Source organism: Cetorhinus maximus, chromosome 2, assembly GCF_964194155.1.
Source record: "Cetorhinus maximus chromosome 2, sCetMax3.hap1.1, whole genome shotgun sequence".
In the NCBI taxonomy this organism is placed as follows: Eukaryota; Metazoa; Chordata; class Chondrichthyes; order Lamniformes; family Cetorhinidae; genus Cetorhinus; species Cetorhinus maximus.
This window is the reverse complement of record NC_135880.1, coordinates 88,560,151-88,577,383: the sequence shown is the minus strand read 5'-3', so window position 1 is coordinate 88,577,383 and position 17,233 is coordinate 88,560,151. Positions and strand designations below refer to the sequence as shown.

Here is a 17,233-nt window from a genome sequence, read left to right as displayed (position 1 = left end):
GCTTATATTCACTTCCGGCTGGGAACTTGGCTCTGGACTGACTGCAAAAAATGGCTGTCTTCCTTCTCAAGCAGTTGGTCTTTCTCTTCTCAAAAGCAAAAGCAAAACCAAAACCCACTTTTAAAACACAGTCTTCCGGGCATGGTTTTTTTTAAGAGTCTTAAAAACTACATGACCCCCTTTGTACACAGTTCACTAGGGTCAAGAGGTTTCCACCCTTTTTTTTCAATGCTTAGTTACCCTTTCTTGTAAAAGGATGCTTTTTCCAGGAAAAGCAATCAGAGTCCTGCTTGAACCCTTTAAGGGACAGTATCTTTTAAAACACAAATTCTTCCAGAATATCCTTAGTCCTTGAAGATGAACCATTTTTTGTGATTAAAGTGTTCGTGACAAGAGATAGACAGAGCTAAGCGATTCCACAACTAAAGTATCAGGTCAAAGCTCTGCAGTTCTGCCACATCCAGTCGTGAATGGTGGCGGGCAATTAAACAACTCACTGGAGGAGGAGGCTCCACAAATATCCTCATCCACAATGGTGGGGGAGCCCAGCACATCAGTGCAATAGATAAGATTGAAGCATTTGCACCAATCTTCAACCATAAGTGCCGAGTGGATGATCCACCTGCAGCATCGAAGAAGCCAGTCTTCAGCCAATTCGATTCACTCCACAAGATTTCAAGGAACGGCTGAAGGCACTGGATACTGCAAAGGTTATGGGCCCTGACAATATTGCAGCAATAGTACTGAAAATTTATATTCCAGAATTTGATGCACCCCTAGCCAAGCTATTTCAGTACAACTACAACACTGCATCTACCAAGCAATATGGAAAATTGCCCAGGTATGTCCTGCACACAAAAACCAGGACAAATCCAACTCAATTACTGCCCCATCAGTCTACTCTCAATCATCAGTAAATTAATGGACAGGGTCATCAACAGTGCTATCAAGTGGCTCTTGCTTAGCAATAATCTGCTTACTGACGCTCAATTTGGGTTCCGCCAGGGTCACTCAGCTCCTGGCCTCATTACAGCCTTGGTTCAAACATGGACAAAAGAACTCCGGAGGTGAGGTGAGAGTGACTGCCCATCACATCAAGGCATCATTTTACCGAGTGGGGCATCAAGGAGCCCTAGCAAAGCTGGAGTCAATGGGAATCAAGGGTAAAACTAGCTGCTGGTTGGAGTCATACCTAGCACAAAGAGAGAATCTAACGACCCTCCCCACATGACATTCAATGGCATTACCATCACTGAATCCCCCACTTTCAACATCCTGACCAGAAACTGAACTGGACTAGCCATATAAATACTGTGGCTACAAGAGCAGGTCAGAAGCTAGGAATTCTGCAGCGAGTAACTCACCTCCTGACTCCCCAAAGCCTGTCCACCATCTACAAGGCACAAGTCAGGAGTGTGATGGAATACTCTCCACTTGCCTGAATGAATGCATCTCCAACAACACTTAAGAAGCTTGACACCATCCAGGACAAAGCAGCCCACTTGATTGGCACCCCATCCACAAATATTCATTCCCTCCACTAGCAACGCACAGTGGCAGCAAGATGCTATCTACAAGATGCACTACAGAAACTCACCAAGGCTCCTTAGGCAGCATCTTCCAAACCCACGACCACTACCATCTAGAAGGGCAAGGGCAGCAGACGTATGGGAACAACACCACCTAGAAGTTCCCCTCCAAACCACTCCCCAACCTGACTTGGAAATACATCGCCGTTCCTTCATTGTCGCTGGGTCAAAATCCTGGAACTCCCTCCCTAACAGCACTGTGGGTACATCTACACCACATGGACTGCAGCGGTTCAAGAAGGAAGCTCACCACCACCTTCCCAAGGGCAATTAGGGATGGGCAATAAATGCTGGCCTTGCCAGTGACGCTCACATCCCACGAATGAATTTTAAAAATATATACAACGGCCGGATTAAAAAGCCACCAACACACTGAAATTACTTCTGCATTTCCTCGCATGTTACTAGATCCCTCCCCGTCACCCCAAACCAAGCCTTTAGCCCCTTGTGTCAGAGGCAATTTTTGTTTTAAGTAAGTAGATAATATGGCAATACAGGCCTAAACCGAACGTCTATGATAAACAGGAACAGGGTACCTTCTAAACTAAATAAATGTATGTTTAACAACTTCATATTTCAGAAAATTTCAGAATTACTACAACAGGATTCACAGCCGGTCAATTAGGTCTCCTCCAAACATACAGATGTGGTCAGTAAGCCACAAAAAAAGGTTAATCAAAAGTTTAACAGCTGTGTATTAATAGTCTGTGGCATCAACTGGTGTTTCAGAATTCATTTGAAAAAACTAATTTCAACTTCCACCAGTGGACACAAGTGTATAGAATAGACAAGTCACTGCCTGTGCTTTACTATATCTGTGCTAGATGTTACATTCTCTCCTTCTCCCTCAAGGGCCCACACTTCAGACTCAATTTTCAAATAGCCGTGAAGGTGGGGCTAGAGGTAGATGGACCAGCCATTTCCCGCCACTGCCAGTTTGCTGGCATTGTCCTGCCTCAGGGCCATTTTCAAAGAAGCTAGTTGGAGTGGTGGAAGAGGAGGGATGCTAGCCAATCAAACCCTTTGATGGGTCTAATGCGGCCCACAGTGTAGACACCGACTGAAATTTTCCTGTCAGCAATCGGGCCCTCTGCAAAGGCTGAATCCCTGCCATGGATGGAGGTGGGCTCCAGATGAGAGCCTGGTACCTGTGGCCTCTTTTTATATTTAAAGTTTTTGAAAAGATATCCAAGGACACCTCCATCTTGAGGTGACCTCACTTTCACATACATACATCAGCAGTATCCGCATTGGGCGTGGGCCTGTCGATCTGTCAGTGCTAAAGGGCCTCCTATTGGTCCCCCATCCTCAAGAGCCTACAAGCATCCATAATTGAACAAAAAGCATGCACCCTAGCCACTATTGGCCTACACTTCAGAAATCGCGTTGGCCATAAGATGTCGGGGCCTCGATCCCAGAATAAAAGCTCAGCCCTATATGTTGAGGCAGCAGCAATACCATTTTCAAAGTTTCATTCAGTTTTGGTTAAAACAGTGCTACACCCAGGTTTATAATCCATTCCTTTCAAGATTCTTTTGCATTACTTCAAAACCACAGTAGTCAGTTTATTTATCAATATAAAATAAATACAGGTTTCAGGAGAAAATCTATGCGTGAAGAAATTCACCTTTCTCTGGAACATTACTGAATATTAAAAAATCAAGAGCCCTCTATTCAATCCTTTTCAGATCATCTAATCTTTTCTCAGTAAAGGGCTGTTTCTGAAATATTCGTATACTCCTTTTGTCAGATAAATATTATGAAAACCATGGACAATTAAGTAGAATTTTTTTTTAGTGACTTGACACTAGCCTGAAACCAGGGGTAGAATTTTAGGTCCTGAAGGCGGGCACGTGCCCAATCCAATCAGGCGTAAAATCGCGCGAGATGTCAGGTAAGCATCCCGATGTCATCTTGTGCTCGCGTGATATTTCACTTGGCGGGCACGTACAAAAGTTGTAAGCGCGCCCGCTGACAAGAAGGCAATTAAACTCATTAACGGCACAATTGGCTCCGATTCTTCATGGTCCGTCCAACTTTACGGTTGGCGGACGGGCGAATCGACCAGGCAGATTTTGCATTTTTCATCAAACCTCATTCAAGGATGGGATGCAGTTTCCGTTATTAAATAAAATAAAAATAAAAATCTGTGTACAGCATTTTTATCATCTATATGTTCAGGTGCCTGTTTGTGATGCTTGAACATTTTTTCCCTGATTTTCAAAACTTCATTTCATAGTTTTCGGATCTGCAGCTCCCTAAGGCAGCTCCCTGCCTTCACAGGGCTTTCTCTCAGAACTCGCTGTGCCCACGGAAACATCATTGCCCGCCCTCCTCCCGCCCCCACCCCAGCAGCACTGAGCATTTCAGCGCGCTTTTCACGCTGGCTGGCTATTAATTGGCTGGTGGTCCATTTCCTGATTGCTCCCGGGCCTGGCAATCGTGCCCGCCCACTGAGCTGAAAATTCAGGCCCAGATAAAGGCCAACTATTAAAAACTGAGCTTTTTAATTACTAGTGTATAGGTCGATTTCTACATCTGAATGTACTCAGTTCAGACTACTGCCCTAATCATTAGCAGTTACATCTCTGATGGGTCTGCCCCTTTGATTCTGAGAAACCAGAGAGATTCTGTGTGTTGAGACAGCATCTTAAATAATCACCTTTGCAATTTGCAAGATCAAGTTTACATGCATTTGCTGCTGGAGAACCACAACTAATCACCAGGGATGTATGCTACAAAGAATTTTCCAGAAGACTAAAAAAAAATTGTATCACATCAATAAGAAGATTGGGAAAATTGAGGAACTTCTAAATCAGTTTGTAATACTATTCCTACTACAGCATGCATGGAAAACCTGAATGGACCCACAGATTCCTACTGCTATGACAGTGACAGAAATGGGCCATTATCTTTCTGTAGTCTGTATGTCAGAATTCTTGGCATCCACACTCTGCTCTGTGAAATGCCCTGTGATCTGATAAATCAATATTTCATAGCAGAATTCATAGGTGTGTGACAGTGTGACAGAATAAAACTGAAACATGTAATGTGGGTTGAAACCCATGGTATATTTAACAGGTTAAACACCTTTGAGGGCAACTCAGTGAATCAGCTCATTTACACAAGATAGAAAGGAACTCCCAATGCAGAACAGGTTTAAGCAATTGGGCTACATAATCTTGATTTATGAGGTAAGCTTTTTTTCAAAAAAATACATTTTGGAAGAATTGCACTATACCTGAAGGTAGGCTTCCAAACCATGGCGTCGTTGTTCCAAGACCTTAGGTACCCAGTTTCTCACGTGCTTTGACGGCATTTCAGGTGTTTTAATGCTTTTCTTCAACTTTTCAGAAAAATAATAATTTATAATTTACATTTAATAAAACACAAAACCACTTTAATTTAATACTAACATCCTAAATAGTGCTCCTCTTTCTCCCATTTTGTTATTAGATTATACAGAATAATACAAGGTAGTTATGTAACAGAAGAACCTTTTTATTTCATAGCACTAATAAAAGGTTAAATACAGATGGATCTTCAAGATTAGCTGCCACTGGGGACAAAAAAGTTTAAGGGATGTTCGATACCTGGTGTCTGACCAAATTACTAGTCATCTTTCACGTTGTCATTTTCCATCTTGCCACCTGTCATACTTAGATTCAAACTAGTTTTGATGGCTTAAAAAAAGACATCTCCAAGGAGAAAAAATACATAAGAAAAAGGGACAAAGATTATTCTGAAAAATATAGATCAGTTTGTTTTATTTTAGTTGCTCACACAAATGACTGGAATCTATAACAAAATCGCAATTACTAAGTACTTGGGTAAACATTTGTTAAACAGGGACAGCCAACATGGATTTCTAGTGAGCAGAATGTGCTTGACCAAATAAATAAGTTATTTGAAGAAATAACCGTAGTGACAAAAAATGCAGTATATATGGTTAAAATAATTTTAAAAAGAATTTGATAAAGGCACCAAAAAAAGAGAGACAAGGACATTGGTATCTGGAATTGAAGAGAATTAGGTGATAAGAATGAACAGATGGCTGTGGGGCACAAAGTTTTTCAATAGTTGGCCTTTATCTGGGCCTGAATTTTCAGCTCAGTGGGCGGGCACGATTGCCGGGCCCGGGAGCGGTCAGGAAATGGACCACCGGCCCCAACTGCGATTTCACACTGGCTAGCCAATTAACAACTTTTGGCAATGTGTGCTGATTGATGTTCCACACAGATGCTGCTGGAGCTCTTATTTATTAGGTACATAAATGATCTGTACTGAGGAACGAAGGGAACATTTTAAAATTGGGGAGTTTGGCAACTTATGATGAAATCTATGAAAGGATGCAGGATGAGAAAGTAAATGGTAAGTGCACTGCAGAGAAATATAAAGTAAACTATTTTGTAATTAGAAATAATGGAAGGAAATACACATTATATGATAAGCTGTTAAATAAACAACAAGCAATGGGGTCTTGGTGTGCAGATACACTGATTACATGAACGAAAGTTGTGACCTCCCTTGCCTAGATCACCTTCATTGCCCCAGCCCCCTTCCTGTGAAACTCTCAAAAATCAACACCAATGTTTCAGTAAATTGCTGTGTATTATTTAGAACCATAGAACGATAGAACACTACAGCACAGAAAACAGGCCATTCGGCCCTTCTAGTCTGTGCTGAAATATTATTCCACTAGTCCCATTGACCTGCACCTAGTCCATAACCCTCCAGACCTCTCCCATCCAAGTATCTATCTAATTTATTCTTAAAACTTAAGAGTGAGCCCGCATTTACCACGTCAGATGGTAGCTCGTTCCACACTCTCACCACTCTCTGAGTGAAGAAGTTCCCCCTAATGTTCCCCCTAAACCTTTCCCCTTTCACCCTAAAGCCATGTCCTCTCATGTTTACTTCTCCTAATCTAAGTGGAAAGAGCCTACTCGCATTTACTCTGTCTATACCCCTCATAATTTTGTAAACTTCTATCAAATCTCCCCTCATTCTTCTACACTCCAAGGAATAAAGTCCTAACCTGTTTAATCTTTCCCTGTAACTCAACTCCTTAAGACCCGGCAATATCCTAGTAAATCTTATCTGCACTCTCTCAATCTTACTGATATCCTTAGCTGATATAGAAACTAGGAGCAGGGGTAGGCCATTCAGCCCTTCGAGCCTGCTCCGCCACTCAATATGATCATGGCTGATCCCCTATCTCAATGCCGTTTTCCCCTTTCCATACCCCTTGATGCCCCTAATATCCAAAAATTTATCAATTTTTTTCTTGAACATACTCAAGTGACCCGGCCTCCACAGCCTTCTATGGTAGGGAAATCCACAGTTTGACCGTCCTCTGAGTGAAAAGATTTTTCCTCATCTCAGTCCTAAATGGCCTGATCTGTATCCCGAGACTGTGGCCCCTGGTTCTAGACTCCCCAACCAGGGGAAATATCCTCCCTGCATCCAGTCTCTCCAGCCCTGTTAGAATTTTATACGTTTCAATCAGATCCCCTCTCATTCTTCTAAACTCTAGTGAATACAGGCCCAGTTGAACCAATCTCTCCTCATACGACAGTCATGCCATCCCTGGTATCAGCCTAGTGAACCTTCACTGCACTCCCTCTATGGCAAGTATATCCTTCCTTAGATAGGGAGACCAAACTGCATGCAATACTCCAGGTGTGGTCTCACCAAAGCCTTGTATAACTGCAGTAAGACATCCCTACTTCTGAGTTCAAATCCTCTTGCAATGAAGGCTAACATACATTTGCCTTCCTAATTGCTTGCTGCACTTGCCTCTTTACTTTCATTGACTGGTGTACAAGGACACCTAGATCCCTTTGTACATCCACGTTTCCCAATATATCACCATTTAAATAATACTCTGCCTTTCTGTTTTTCAAACCGAAGCGTATAACTTCGCAGTTGTCCATGTTATACTGCAGCTACCATGTGTTTACCCACACAAACAACTTGTCTAAATCGCCCTGAAGCCTCCTTGCATCCTCCTCACAACTCCACCCAGTTTTGTGTCATCAGCGAACTTGGAAATATTGCATTTGGTTCCCTCAAAGTCATTTATATATATTGTGAATAGCTGGGGCCCAAGCACTGGTCCCTGCGGTACACCACTAGCCACCGCCTGCCACCCAGGAAAAGACCCATTTATTCCCACTCTCTGTTTCTGGTCTGTCAAGCAATTCTCAATCCATGCCAGTATATTACCCCCAATCCCATGTGCTTTAATTTTAATTAAACTTTAATTAATGTCCCTTTTATGTGGGACCTCATCAAAAGCCTTCTTGAATTCCAAATACACCACATCCACTGGTTCTCCCTTATCTATTCTACTAGTTACATCCTCAAAAAAACTCCAGTGGATTAGTTAAGCATGATTTCCCTTTCATAAACCGATGCTGACTTTGTCTAATCCCGTTAATGCTTTCCATATGTTCTGTTACCACATCTTTTATAATAGACTCTGGGAAGAACTTTCCCCGCCCCCGCTCGCCGACGCATAAAATTACGCGTGGTGACGTGGGGCGTGCATCCCAACATCACCATGCATCATTTAGATTTTCAGTTCGGTGAGCGCACAGCCGAGTCAGCTGCGCGCCCACTGAACTGTCAAAGGCCTATTGAGGCCGTTTAAAACTTAATTAATTCAATTTAATGAGCTGTTTGTCCAACCTTAAGGGTGGCGGGCAGGCAAAGAGCCCAGGCGACCTTCACGTTTTTCACGAAACCTCATCCATGGGTGGGATGAGGTTTCATGAAGTGTTTTAAAATCTAATAAAAATTTATGCATTTATTCTTTGACATGTCCCAGCTCATGTTGTAGTGTCACATGCAACGGGGGGAAATTTTTCCCCACTACTGATGTTAGGCTAATTGGTCTGTAATTCCCTGGGGAGAATTTTCGCCTGCCGGGGGGGTGGAGGGGGTGGTTGGGCGGGAGTGGGCGCGCAGCCAATTGCCACTCGCAATCGGCTGCCCGCCACCATTTTACGTGGACGGGCTAATTAGGTTTGCCTAGCATGACGCGCACCGAGAAGCGCTGAGTGCTTCCTGTGCAGGTGGGGAGGGTAAGCTGAGTCAGGACCTGCGCTCTTTCGTGCATGTGCGCGACAGAACGCAGAAATCTCCGAAGCACAGAGCTGCCTCAGGGAGGTTAGTTTGATTTTTTTTAATTTTCATAAAGAAAAAATATTTTTAAGACATGTCCCCTCATGTGGCATGAGCTGGGACATGTCAATGAACTAATAAAACTTTCATTCAATTTATAAACACTTCATGAAACCTCATCTCGCCCGTGTATGGGGTTTCATGATAAATGTGAAGGCCGCCTGGGCTCTTCGCCTGCCCACCAACCTTAAGGTTGGACGGGCAGCTCCATTAAGTATTTCAATTGATATTTAAATGGCCTTAACAGGCTTTTGACAGTTCGGCGGGTGTGCATCTGACTCCGGTGCGCACCTGGCGAACTGAAAATCTGAATAAGGCACGGTGACATCGGGGCGCACACCCAACGTCACCGCGCGTCATTTTATGCGTCAGCAAACAGGGCCCGAAGATTCTGGTCTCTGTTTTTTCTCCTTCCTTTTTTAAATAGTGGGGTTACATTTGCCACCCTCCAATCTGTAGGAAGTGCTTTAAAGTCTATAGAATTTTGGAAGATGACCACCAATGCATCCAATATTTCCAGGGCCAGTTTCTTTAGTACTTGGGTGTAGATTTTCAGGCCCTGGAGATTTTTCAGCCTTTAACCCCATTAATTTCTCAAGCACCATTTTTTTACTAATACTGATTTTGTCAATTCCTCCCTCTCACTCGACCCTTGGTTTCCTAACATTTCTGGGAAATTATTTGTGTCCTCTTTTGTGAAGACAGACCCCAAAATATGTGTTCAATTCTTCTGCCATTTCTTTGTTCCTCATTATAATTTCCCCCTTTTCTGACTGTAAGGGACCTACACTTGTCTTCACCAATCTTTTTCTCTTCACATATTTATAGAAGCTTTTATAGTCAGTTTTTATGTTCCCTGCAAGATTAATCTCATACTCCATTTTCCCCTTTATGATCAATCATTTTGTCCACTTATTCTGAATTCTAAACTGCTCCCAATCCTCAGGCTTACTACTTTTTCTGGAAATTTTATATGTCTCCTCTTTGGATCTAATATGATCCGTAATTTCTTTTGCAAGCCATGGTTGAGCCACCTTTCCTGTTTTACTTTTATGCCAGACAGGAATAAATAATTGTTGTAATTCATGCATACATTCCTTAAATATTAGCCATTGCCTATCCACTGTCAACCCTTTTGGTAAGGTTCCCCAATCCATCATTGCCAACTCGTGCCTCATACCCTCGTAGTTCCCTTTATTTAGGTTCAGAACCCTAGTTTTTGATTCAACTTCTTCACTCTCCATTCTAATGAACAATTCTATCATTTTATGGTTGCTCTTCCCCAAGAGATTCCGCACAAGATCGTTAGTTAATCCTTTCTCATTGCACAGTGCCCAGTCTAGGATAGCCTGCTTTCTAGTTGGTTCCTCAACGTATAGGTCTAAAAAGTCATCACGTACACACTCCAGGAGATCCTCCTCCAAAGTATTAATGCTAGTTTGGTTTGTCAAATCTATATGTAGATTAAAGTCACCCATGATTACAGTTGTACCCTTATTGCATGTGTCTCTAATTTCCTGCTTAATGTCTTCCCTTACATCTCCATTACTGTTTGGGGACCAATAGATAACCCCCACCAAAGTTTTCTGCCCCTTGGTGTTTATCCTTCCTCACTATTGCATTGATTTCCTCCTTGACTAACAGTGCTATCCCACCTCCTTTCCCTATTTGTCTGTCCTTCCTAAATATTCAATACCCCTGGATATTCAGTTCCCATCCTTGGTTACCTTGCAGCCATGTCTCTGTAATTGCAACTATATCATAACCGTTTATATCTATTTGCACTGTTAATTCATTTACCTTATTGCGAAACTTCTGCGCATTAAGGTACAATGCCTTTAGACTTGCCTTTTTCACCTTGTTAGTCATCCTAACTTTATTTTACACTATGACCCCATTTGTTTTTCACCCTTGTTTTTTCTGCCTTCCACTTTTGCTTCTTACTTTTCTGTCTTTTGTTTCTATCCTACTTTCCCCCTCTGTCTCCTTGCTCAGGTTCCCATCCCGCTGCCATTCTATTTTAAAGTCTCCCCAACCGTACTAGCAAACACCACCCTCCACCCCCCCCACCCCCCCGCCCCACCCCAATCGCTCCCCGGGGACATTGATCCCGGTCCTGCTCAGATGCAACCCATCCTGTTTGTACTAGTCTCACCTTCCCCAGAACTGGCCTCAGTGTCCCAGGAATCTGAATCCCTCCCCCCTACACCATTTCTTCAGCCACGTATTCATCTGATATATCCTGTTATTTCTACACTCACTAGCACCTGGTACTGGTAGTAATCCTGAGATTACTACCTTTGAGATCCTACTTTTCAGGGACTAGATTTCAAATTTTCCTCATTTAAAAAATTGTGTTCAACACAAATACACAAGATTCTGCATTCTGTTTTAATTAAATTGTTTAATTAAAAGTCCAATGCTGAAAATTAACACAAACACGTGAATCTAATACACATAAATAAAAAAACAGCTTTCTCATCCAATCATGATATTTTAATTTCAGATGCACATTTTTGTTAACACATCATTTTGCCAATTTCAATCAACAATTATTTTAAAAGCATATAGCCTAGAGAAGTCAATAAAGTGAAACTGTCCCCCAAAACAAAAAGATATATAGTCAATTGAGGACTGAATAGTGCACACCTTTCACCTCTGGAACCTGGGTTCAAGTCCAGCCCAGACAAGTGGAAACAAAATTGCATTTTCTCTGCCAGCTACAGGGGTCCTAACAGAATTTGAGTGGTTCTTGCTTGAAAAAGGTTCACACAACAAAATTAATCATAATTTGGCACAAACCGTGAATCTCAAGATACAAAGGGCAGCATTTCAATTGCCCTGTGAGGGTGAGAACAGGAACAGGGGCGCTTTGAAAATCGCACTCCTGGATGGCATGGCAGTATCTTGCCACTTTGAAAATTCCAGCACCACCCGATGTTGAGGGCTGGTTGGGGGTTGGGAGGATTCTCAGGAACCTGCTTGCCTCTGAACCTGCTCACCTCCAATTAACGGCCTCTCAAACTCCTTGAGAAGCATCATAATAGGTCATGGAGAGCCAAAAGGTAATTTTCAATTTATACATCATTAAATCCAAACAGTCTGGTGCACGTTAGTGCACATCTGTCAGGTTCAATGCGGGGAACAATTAAGTGATGTATTTTCATGATGAGAACATTTTGGCACCAGGGGATAGGACGCAGTACCTTCCACTTGGTCACTTTTATGTGCTGTGAGGCTGCTGGCCCTCCAACGTGCTGCCTTATCTCTTCTGAAAAGCAGCAGGGCCCATCATGGCTACTGTTTGCCTTTTCCATTCAAGGTGTGAAGGCAGCTCCCTCCTCCTGCTAACGCTTGGCACCAATAATTGGATGGCAAGCTCACCACTGGCCTAATTAAGGCAAACACATTTGAAGATTGTGTCCTGTGAGCAATGCAGATGCAGCGCGGGATGAACCCAGAAATTATCTAGGCGTCGGGTTCCCTGACCCGCATTGAAAATCAAACCCAAAAGCTTTGACGATGTAGGAAGCAAAACAATTCACCAAGATGCATGCAGTAAGGGATGTTCTGCAGAGATTTTGTCCAGACACATTGTTAAAACACTACCCTGCAAGCGGCTTGTGACATATCTGACCCAAAGGTTATACCTGGATAACTGAAATCGGAACAATGTTCCAACCATGTTTATCATGAGTCGGGTTGGAGGGGCAGGGGAGTGGGGGGCTGGGAATAAGGCATACAAACCCTCTAGCAATAAACTTAAACCAACTCTGATCATACCAACTGACAAAAACAGTGTGGAAGTACTTTCAGCAGTGGGAGTTCCCATCCATGCTGTGAAAAGGGTAAATCTGACAGCCTTAACAAGATAGCCGAGATAACAGGTTTTCAAAAATATGGCTACATGCAGCTTACTGTACAAATGGCTACAATATACAGTGATTAATTGAGTCTGCAGCCAACCAAAGTGTTACAAATGTTGTACTCAGCATCAGCTCAGAAAACAACATTTGTGAACAATATTTCTTTGAGGAATCCTTCCATCAACAGCAGTCAAGGAGTCATCATCACAGCTGCCTCCCTCCATGACAGCATTGCCAGGTGAGTAATGAACTCTTCAGATGAATGGAGACAAATTCAAGACAATTCAGATTTCCAGTAGGGCCTAGCTGCTTACTAGATAAATACTCTAAGGATGCCACTTCAACTAATGATTAACATTTCCACTTGCTCTGTGGCCCTGTAGCAGAGCCCTACAGTGGGTACATATTGGGGAAGGAGTGGGGCAGAGGTGGGGGGGTGGCGGGGGCACTGGTGATTGGCGAGAAGAAATGAAAGGAGTTACCTTTTTGTGGAGTGCATGAAATTCACTGTACCGTTTCTCCACAAAGTGCTTCCTTCCACTCATAAGTACTTCAATTTTAAATACCTGCAAAAACAAAATATTACTTTTTTTTTAAAAAAAGCAATACGTTTCAGTGCACCTTATGTACATGGCCACAATACTGCTCCTACTTTAATGACACAATCTGCACAACAAAAAAAGCCAAAGGACTCTAGAGACACCTAAATGTAGCATTGATTTATGATGACTCTGATAAAAGCTCAGCTGATAAGTTTGTTCAACAAACTGATTCAACAGCAATTATGCTTCTGGGTTATTTATGTTATTAAACCTTTCCATCTTCTGCACATGAATGAATTATTGAATATAATCCATTAACTTTACTAAAGCAGCTTGGAATAAAACCAATTAACTGACCGCAAATAAAAGATATTGCAAGTGCACAACAAGTTAATGAACATCTGAAAGTGAATAGTGAGTTAATATTTTGTCGCTTGAAAGGTTAATCCAGTTTTTTCCTCTCAAATGATGACTCTGCCGTGCATTTCTGGCATTTTCTGAATATCTGAATGCATAGCATAGTTTATATAATTTTGTGGTTCTAGGCACAGTACACCTGACAACAGAAACCATCACATCTTACAATATCACAGCGATGTGCAACCATTCCTGCTGCAGGTTAATTTCTTTCTAACCTACGTATATATTCATTTAAAAAATCTCAGCTGGACATTTTCAGTCTGCTGTAACACGATGAAGCATGGCAAAAGTTCACTTTCATTACAAGACAAATATGACAGGTTCTATTGCTTTCACTGGCCTTTGGAAGGTTGAAAGGCCAGGATAGCAAGTCTCTGGGTGTGCTAATTAATATCCTGCACAGTGCCTCTGCCTGAATCTTGGGTCACTGATTTGGTCTGGAAAATGGATGATAAAGAACATAGAAGAAAGCAGCCAACAAAGCACAGGTACTCAGTACAGAACATCCATACTAATCAGTATATATATGTTATTCAAGTAAAAACAAATATATATTTTTTTTAAAAGACAATTTCAGAGCCAACATTCATTTACATTTGTCTTTCAGCAAGTAACATTTCGAGAACACGGGTAAAGATCGTAAGCAAGTGGATTTTCTGATCTGCTTTCTATCTCTCACAAAATTGCTAGACAATATTTTTTCCTTTTTGGAGCAATATTTTCATAAATTAATGAAAGCTATTATATTTCATTAAAATACTGAATATAAAATGTGAACAGGAAATAGAAAAATGAGCTTTAATAGAAAAACAAATCTATGCAATGTTCAAAGGCAACTGTAAATGCAAAATTATAAAAACTTTTTAAAAGATTAGAAATTATAAAAATATATAAAATATAATGGCTTGCCCTTCTACTATTTCCAACACTATATGCATTTTCATTGTGTTCAATTACATTAAATCATGGTCTAAATCTAGCATTTCACTGCAATATGAAATTCAAAGCATCCCAATTTTTAAAACAAAGTTCTGCAGTGAATCAATGCCATTTGTACAATTGGTTATTATCTAATGAAGGCCAACTTAGAGAATACCAGTTTTTTAGTTCATGCTTTTGAGTTTCATATTGCAGTGAAATGCAAGATTTAGACCACGATTTAATGTAATTAGACACAATGAAGATGCAAATAGCGTTGGAAATAATAGAAGGGCAAACCATTACATTTTATATACTTTTATCATTTTTAATCCTTTTAAAAGTTTTAAAAATTTACTTCATAGTTAGACCGCTCCTTCTAATAGGCACAAATGAGTTAATATCCAGAATCCATGTCAGCTGACATTCCTATGTACTCCTGGCAATAAGATCCCAAGCATTCTGTAAAATATTTGATCATGGAACCCATGATACAAATTCCTTTATAAGAACATGTACAATCTGCTCAATCAGATTCTATCATATTCAGATAATCGCCTGAGAAAAGGCACAGGTTGACATAACCTTTGATCCTGTTCAGAGATCAGATCCACCAGTCCCACTGATCAGCAGGGAAGCAGACTGCAGAAGATGAAAGGTGCCTTGAAAGCCCCGATCTATTCAGTCTGCCAGTCTTCCCAAGGTGCAGTTCAAACTTAAGATGGCAGACATTTAGGTTTCCACCAAAGGTGTGAAGGTTGGCAATACAGACACCTGTTGTGGGGCCTGGTAGCATTTCAAGGCAGACTGTAGATTACTGCTGCTGTGCAAATGGACACCACATGGGCTGGAAGCAGAATGCTTCACAGTTTCAGCCATGGAGCTTAAGCTCCTGGGCAGGTCATCAAATACATCGTCCAACTGCTTCAGCAAGCAGATTTCTTTTTATGGCTGGGTCCCTGAAGCCCGCATCTCCATCTTCCTCAAACTAGTAGGGAGACAATGTCACCTGCCATCTCCTGGGCTACCCCTGCTTCCATTAACTGCTCCTGCTTACTTGTGCTGGGTAAGTCAACATCAGCAGACCGCTCTACACACCCTCTAACCTAGACTTGGTATTCATTTCTCTGCTAGTGCCTGGTAGGGTTGGATTGGATGATGATGCCTCCTCAGAAGGATTGTCCTTGTCCAAGGTCTGTTCTTTTGTAGAATCTTACAAAGACAAGTGTTAGAATGGCACTGACAGGCTGCACTGTAGCAGATAAAAGGCCACAGTGCATCTCAATGTTATGAAGTTGGGTAAACATGTGTGCCTTTGTCTGAGGGACATACAAATAACGAAGGCACTGTCCAGATAAGCCCCCAACCTCAATGTCCAATGTGGTCAGCTCAAGGGCCCACTGATGTAAAGAGCTTACTGCGCCAGCTTGAATAGAATCAAGCTGTAGAATGTTCCTACCCCATTCCTACTCCTGTCTTATTTGCTGTGCACCATTTTCTCTGACACAAAGGGTAAGGTTTGATGAGTTGCTAGTGAAAAAGAGAACATATATGTAGGGCTTCTGCTTTGTTTGTCTATGTTGGGAGAAAAGCAAGCAAGCAGTTAGGAACAGATCATCCACAACCTAAACCAGATAATCTCTTTATTCACTTCACTGCTGTTTGTGGGGTTACTTTGTGTACACTGGCTGCCGTGTTTTCTACAGCAGTCACTATACTTCAAGGGTACTTCACTGGCTGTGGAGCACTTAGTGACATACTGAGGCCATGAAAGGCGCTACATAAATGTAAATTTTCTGGTGGAGATGTTGAATGGAATGAAAAGGGCTGGAACGTGAAGTGAGAAAAGCACCACCTGAGGAGTTCCTCATTTTGCAATAGCTACCATGTGACAACAGAATGTTGCTCATGACAACTGTGGAGGAAGGCAGACGAGAATATGCTGCTTGGTCTAAGAATAAGGGGTAGTATCATGTGCCCATGCAATGATGAAACACATGATGCAGAGGGAGAATTGTAAGGAGTGTTTGGGTTATGGGGAGGGTTGTTACCTAGTGATATTGAGAAATGGAGAAATTAAGATCCATATTCACCCATGCTGGTGTTGAGAGGTCAATGCACCCTGGTCCTGGGGAAGATCTTGGAGCTGATTATCTCAGCTGCCTCTCTCCAAGTCCAGTAAATGTCCATTTTGGTTTCTTCCTTCCATTGGTATGAAGAAAAATGTCCTTTGTTGCTCTGAACGTGCCTGCAAGGTCTCTTTTGATGCTTCAGAGAATTTCTGACCTGCATCTGAGTAATACTGCACTTTGCTGAAATAAGAGATAATCAGTCGCTTGGTAGTACAGAATTTGAATATTGCAGAAAAGAGAGACATGTTACCAAAGCTTTTTGTCTTGCATTCATCAGGACAAATGCAAGAACCTCAAATTTCAAGCGATCACAACAATTTATACTATAGAAAAAAGGGGTGCTGATTGGGTGGCAAGTCAACAATGATTGGCACAGGCATTGCCATGGAGAAAGCAATGGAGAGCTGTAAGCTCCTCATGCTGCCAGGTAATTTAAAAAAGGAGCAAGGCTTGAATATATTCCTTTTGTTTGCAGAGAACAGGTCTCTGCGTTATTAATGTATTTAGCTTCTAGCAAGTGTAAATGAGCCATGTTATCAGCTTGACTGACTATCTTAAATTATTTCAGATTTCCAGCA

General features: G+C 41.9%; 1 protein-coding gene across 1 annotated transcript in view; it reads right to left on the bottom strand.

Annotated features, from left to right (window-relative positions):
- Positions 1-17,233, bottom strand: part of LOC144695787 (sorting nexin-24-like) — a 227,139-nt gene that overhangs the window by 106,972 nt on the left and 102,934 nt on the right. Inside the window, exons 2-3 of the mRNA XM_078566774.1 lie at positions 13,126-13,209; positions 4,831-4,935 (exon numbers count right to left, since the gene is read on the bottom strand). Coding sequence (XP_078422900.1) covers positions 4,831-4,935; positions 13,126-13,209 — 189 coding nt within the window. The remainder of the gene's footprint in view (positions 1-4,830; positions 4,936-13,125; positions 13,210-17,233) is intronic.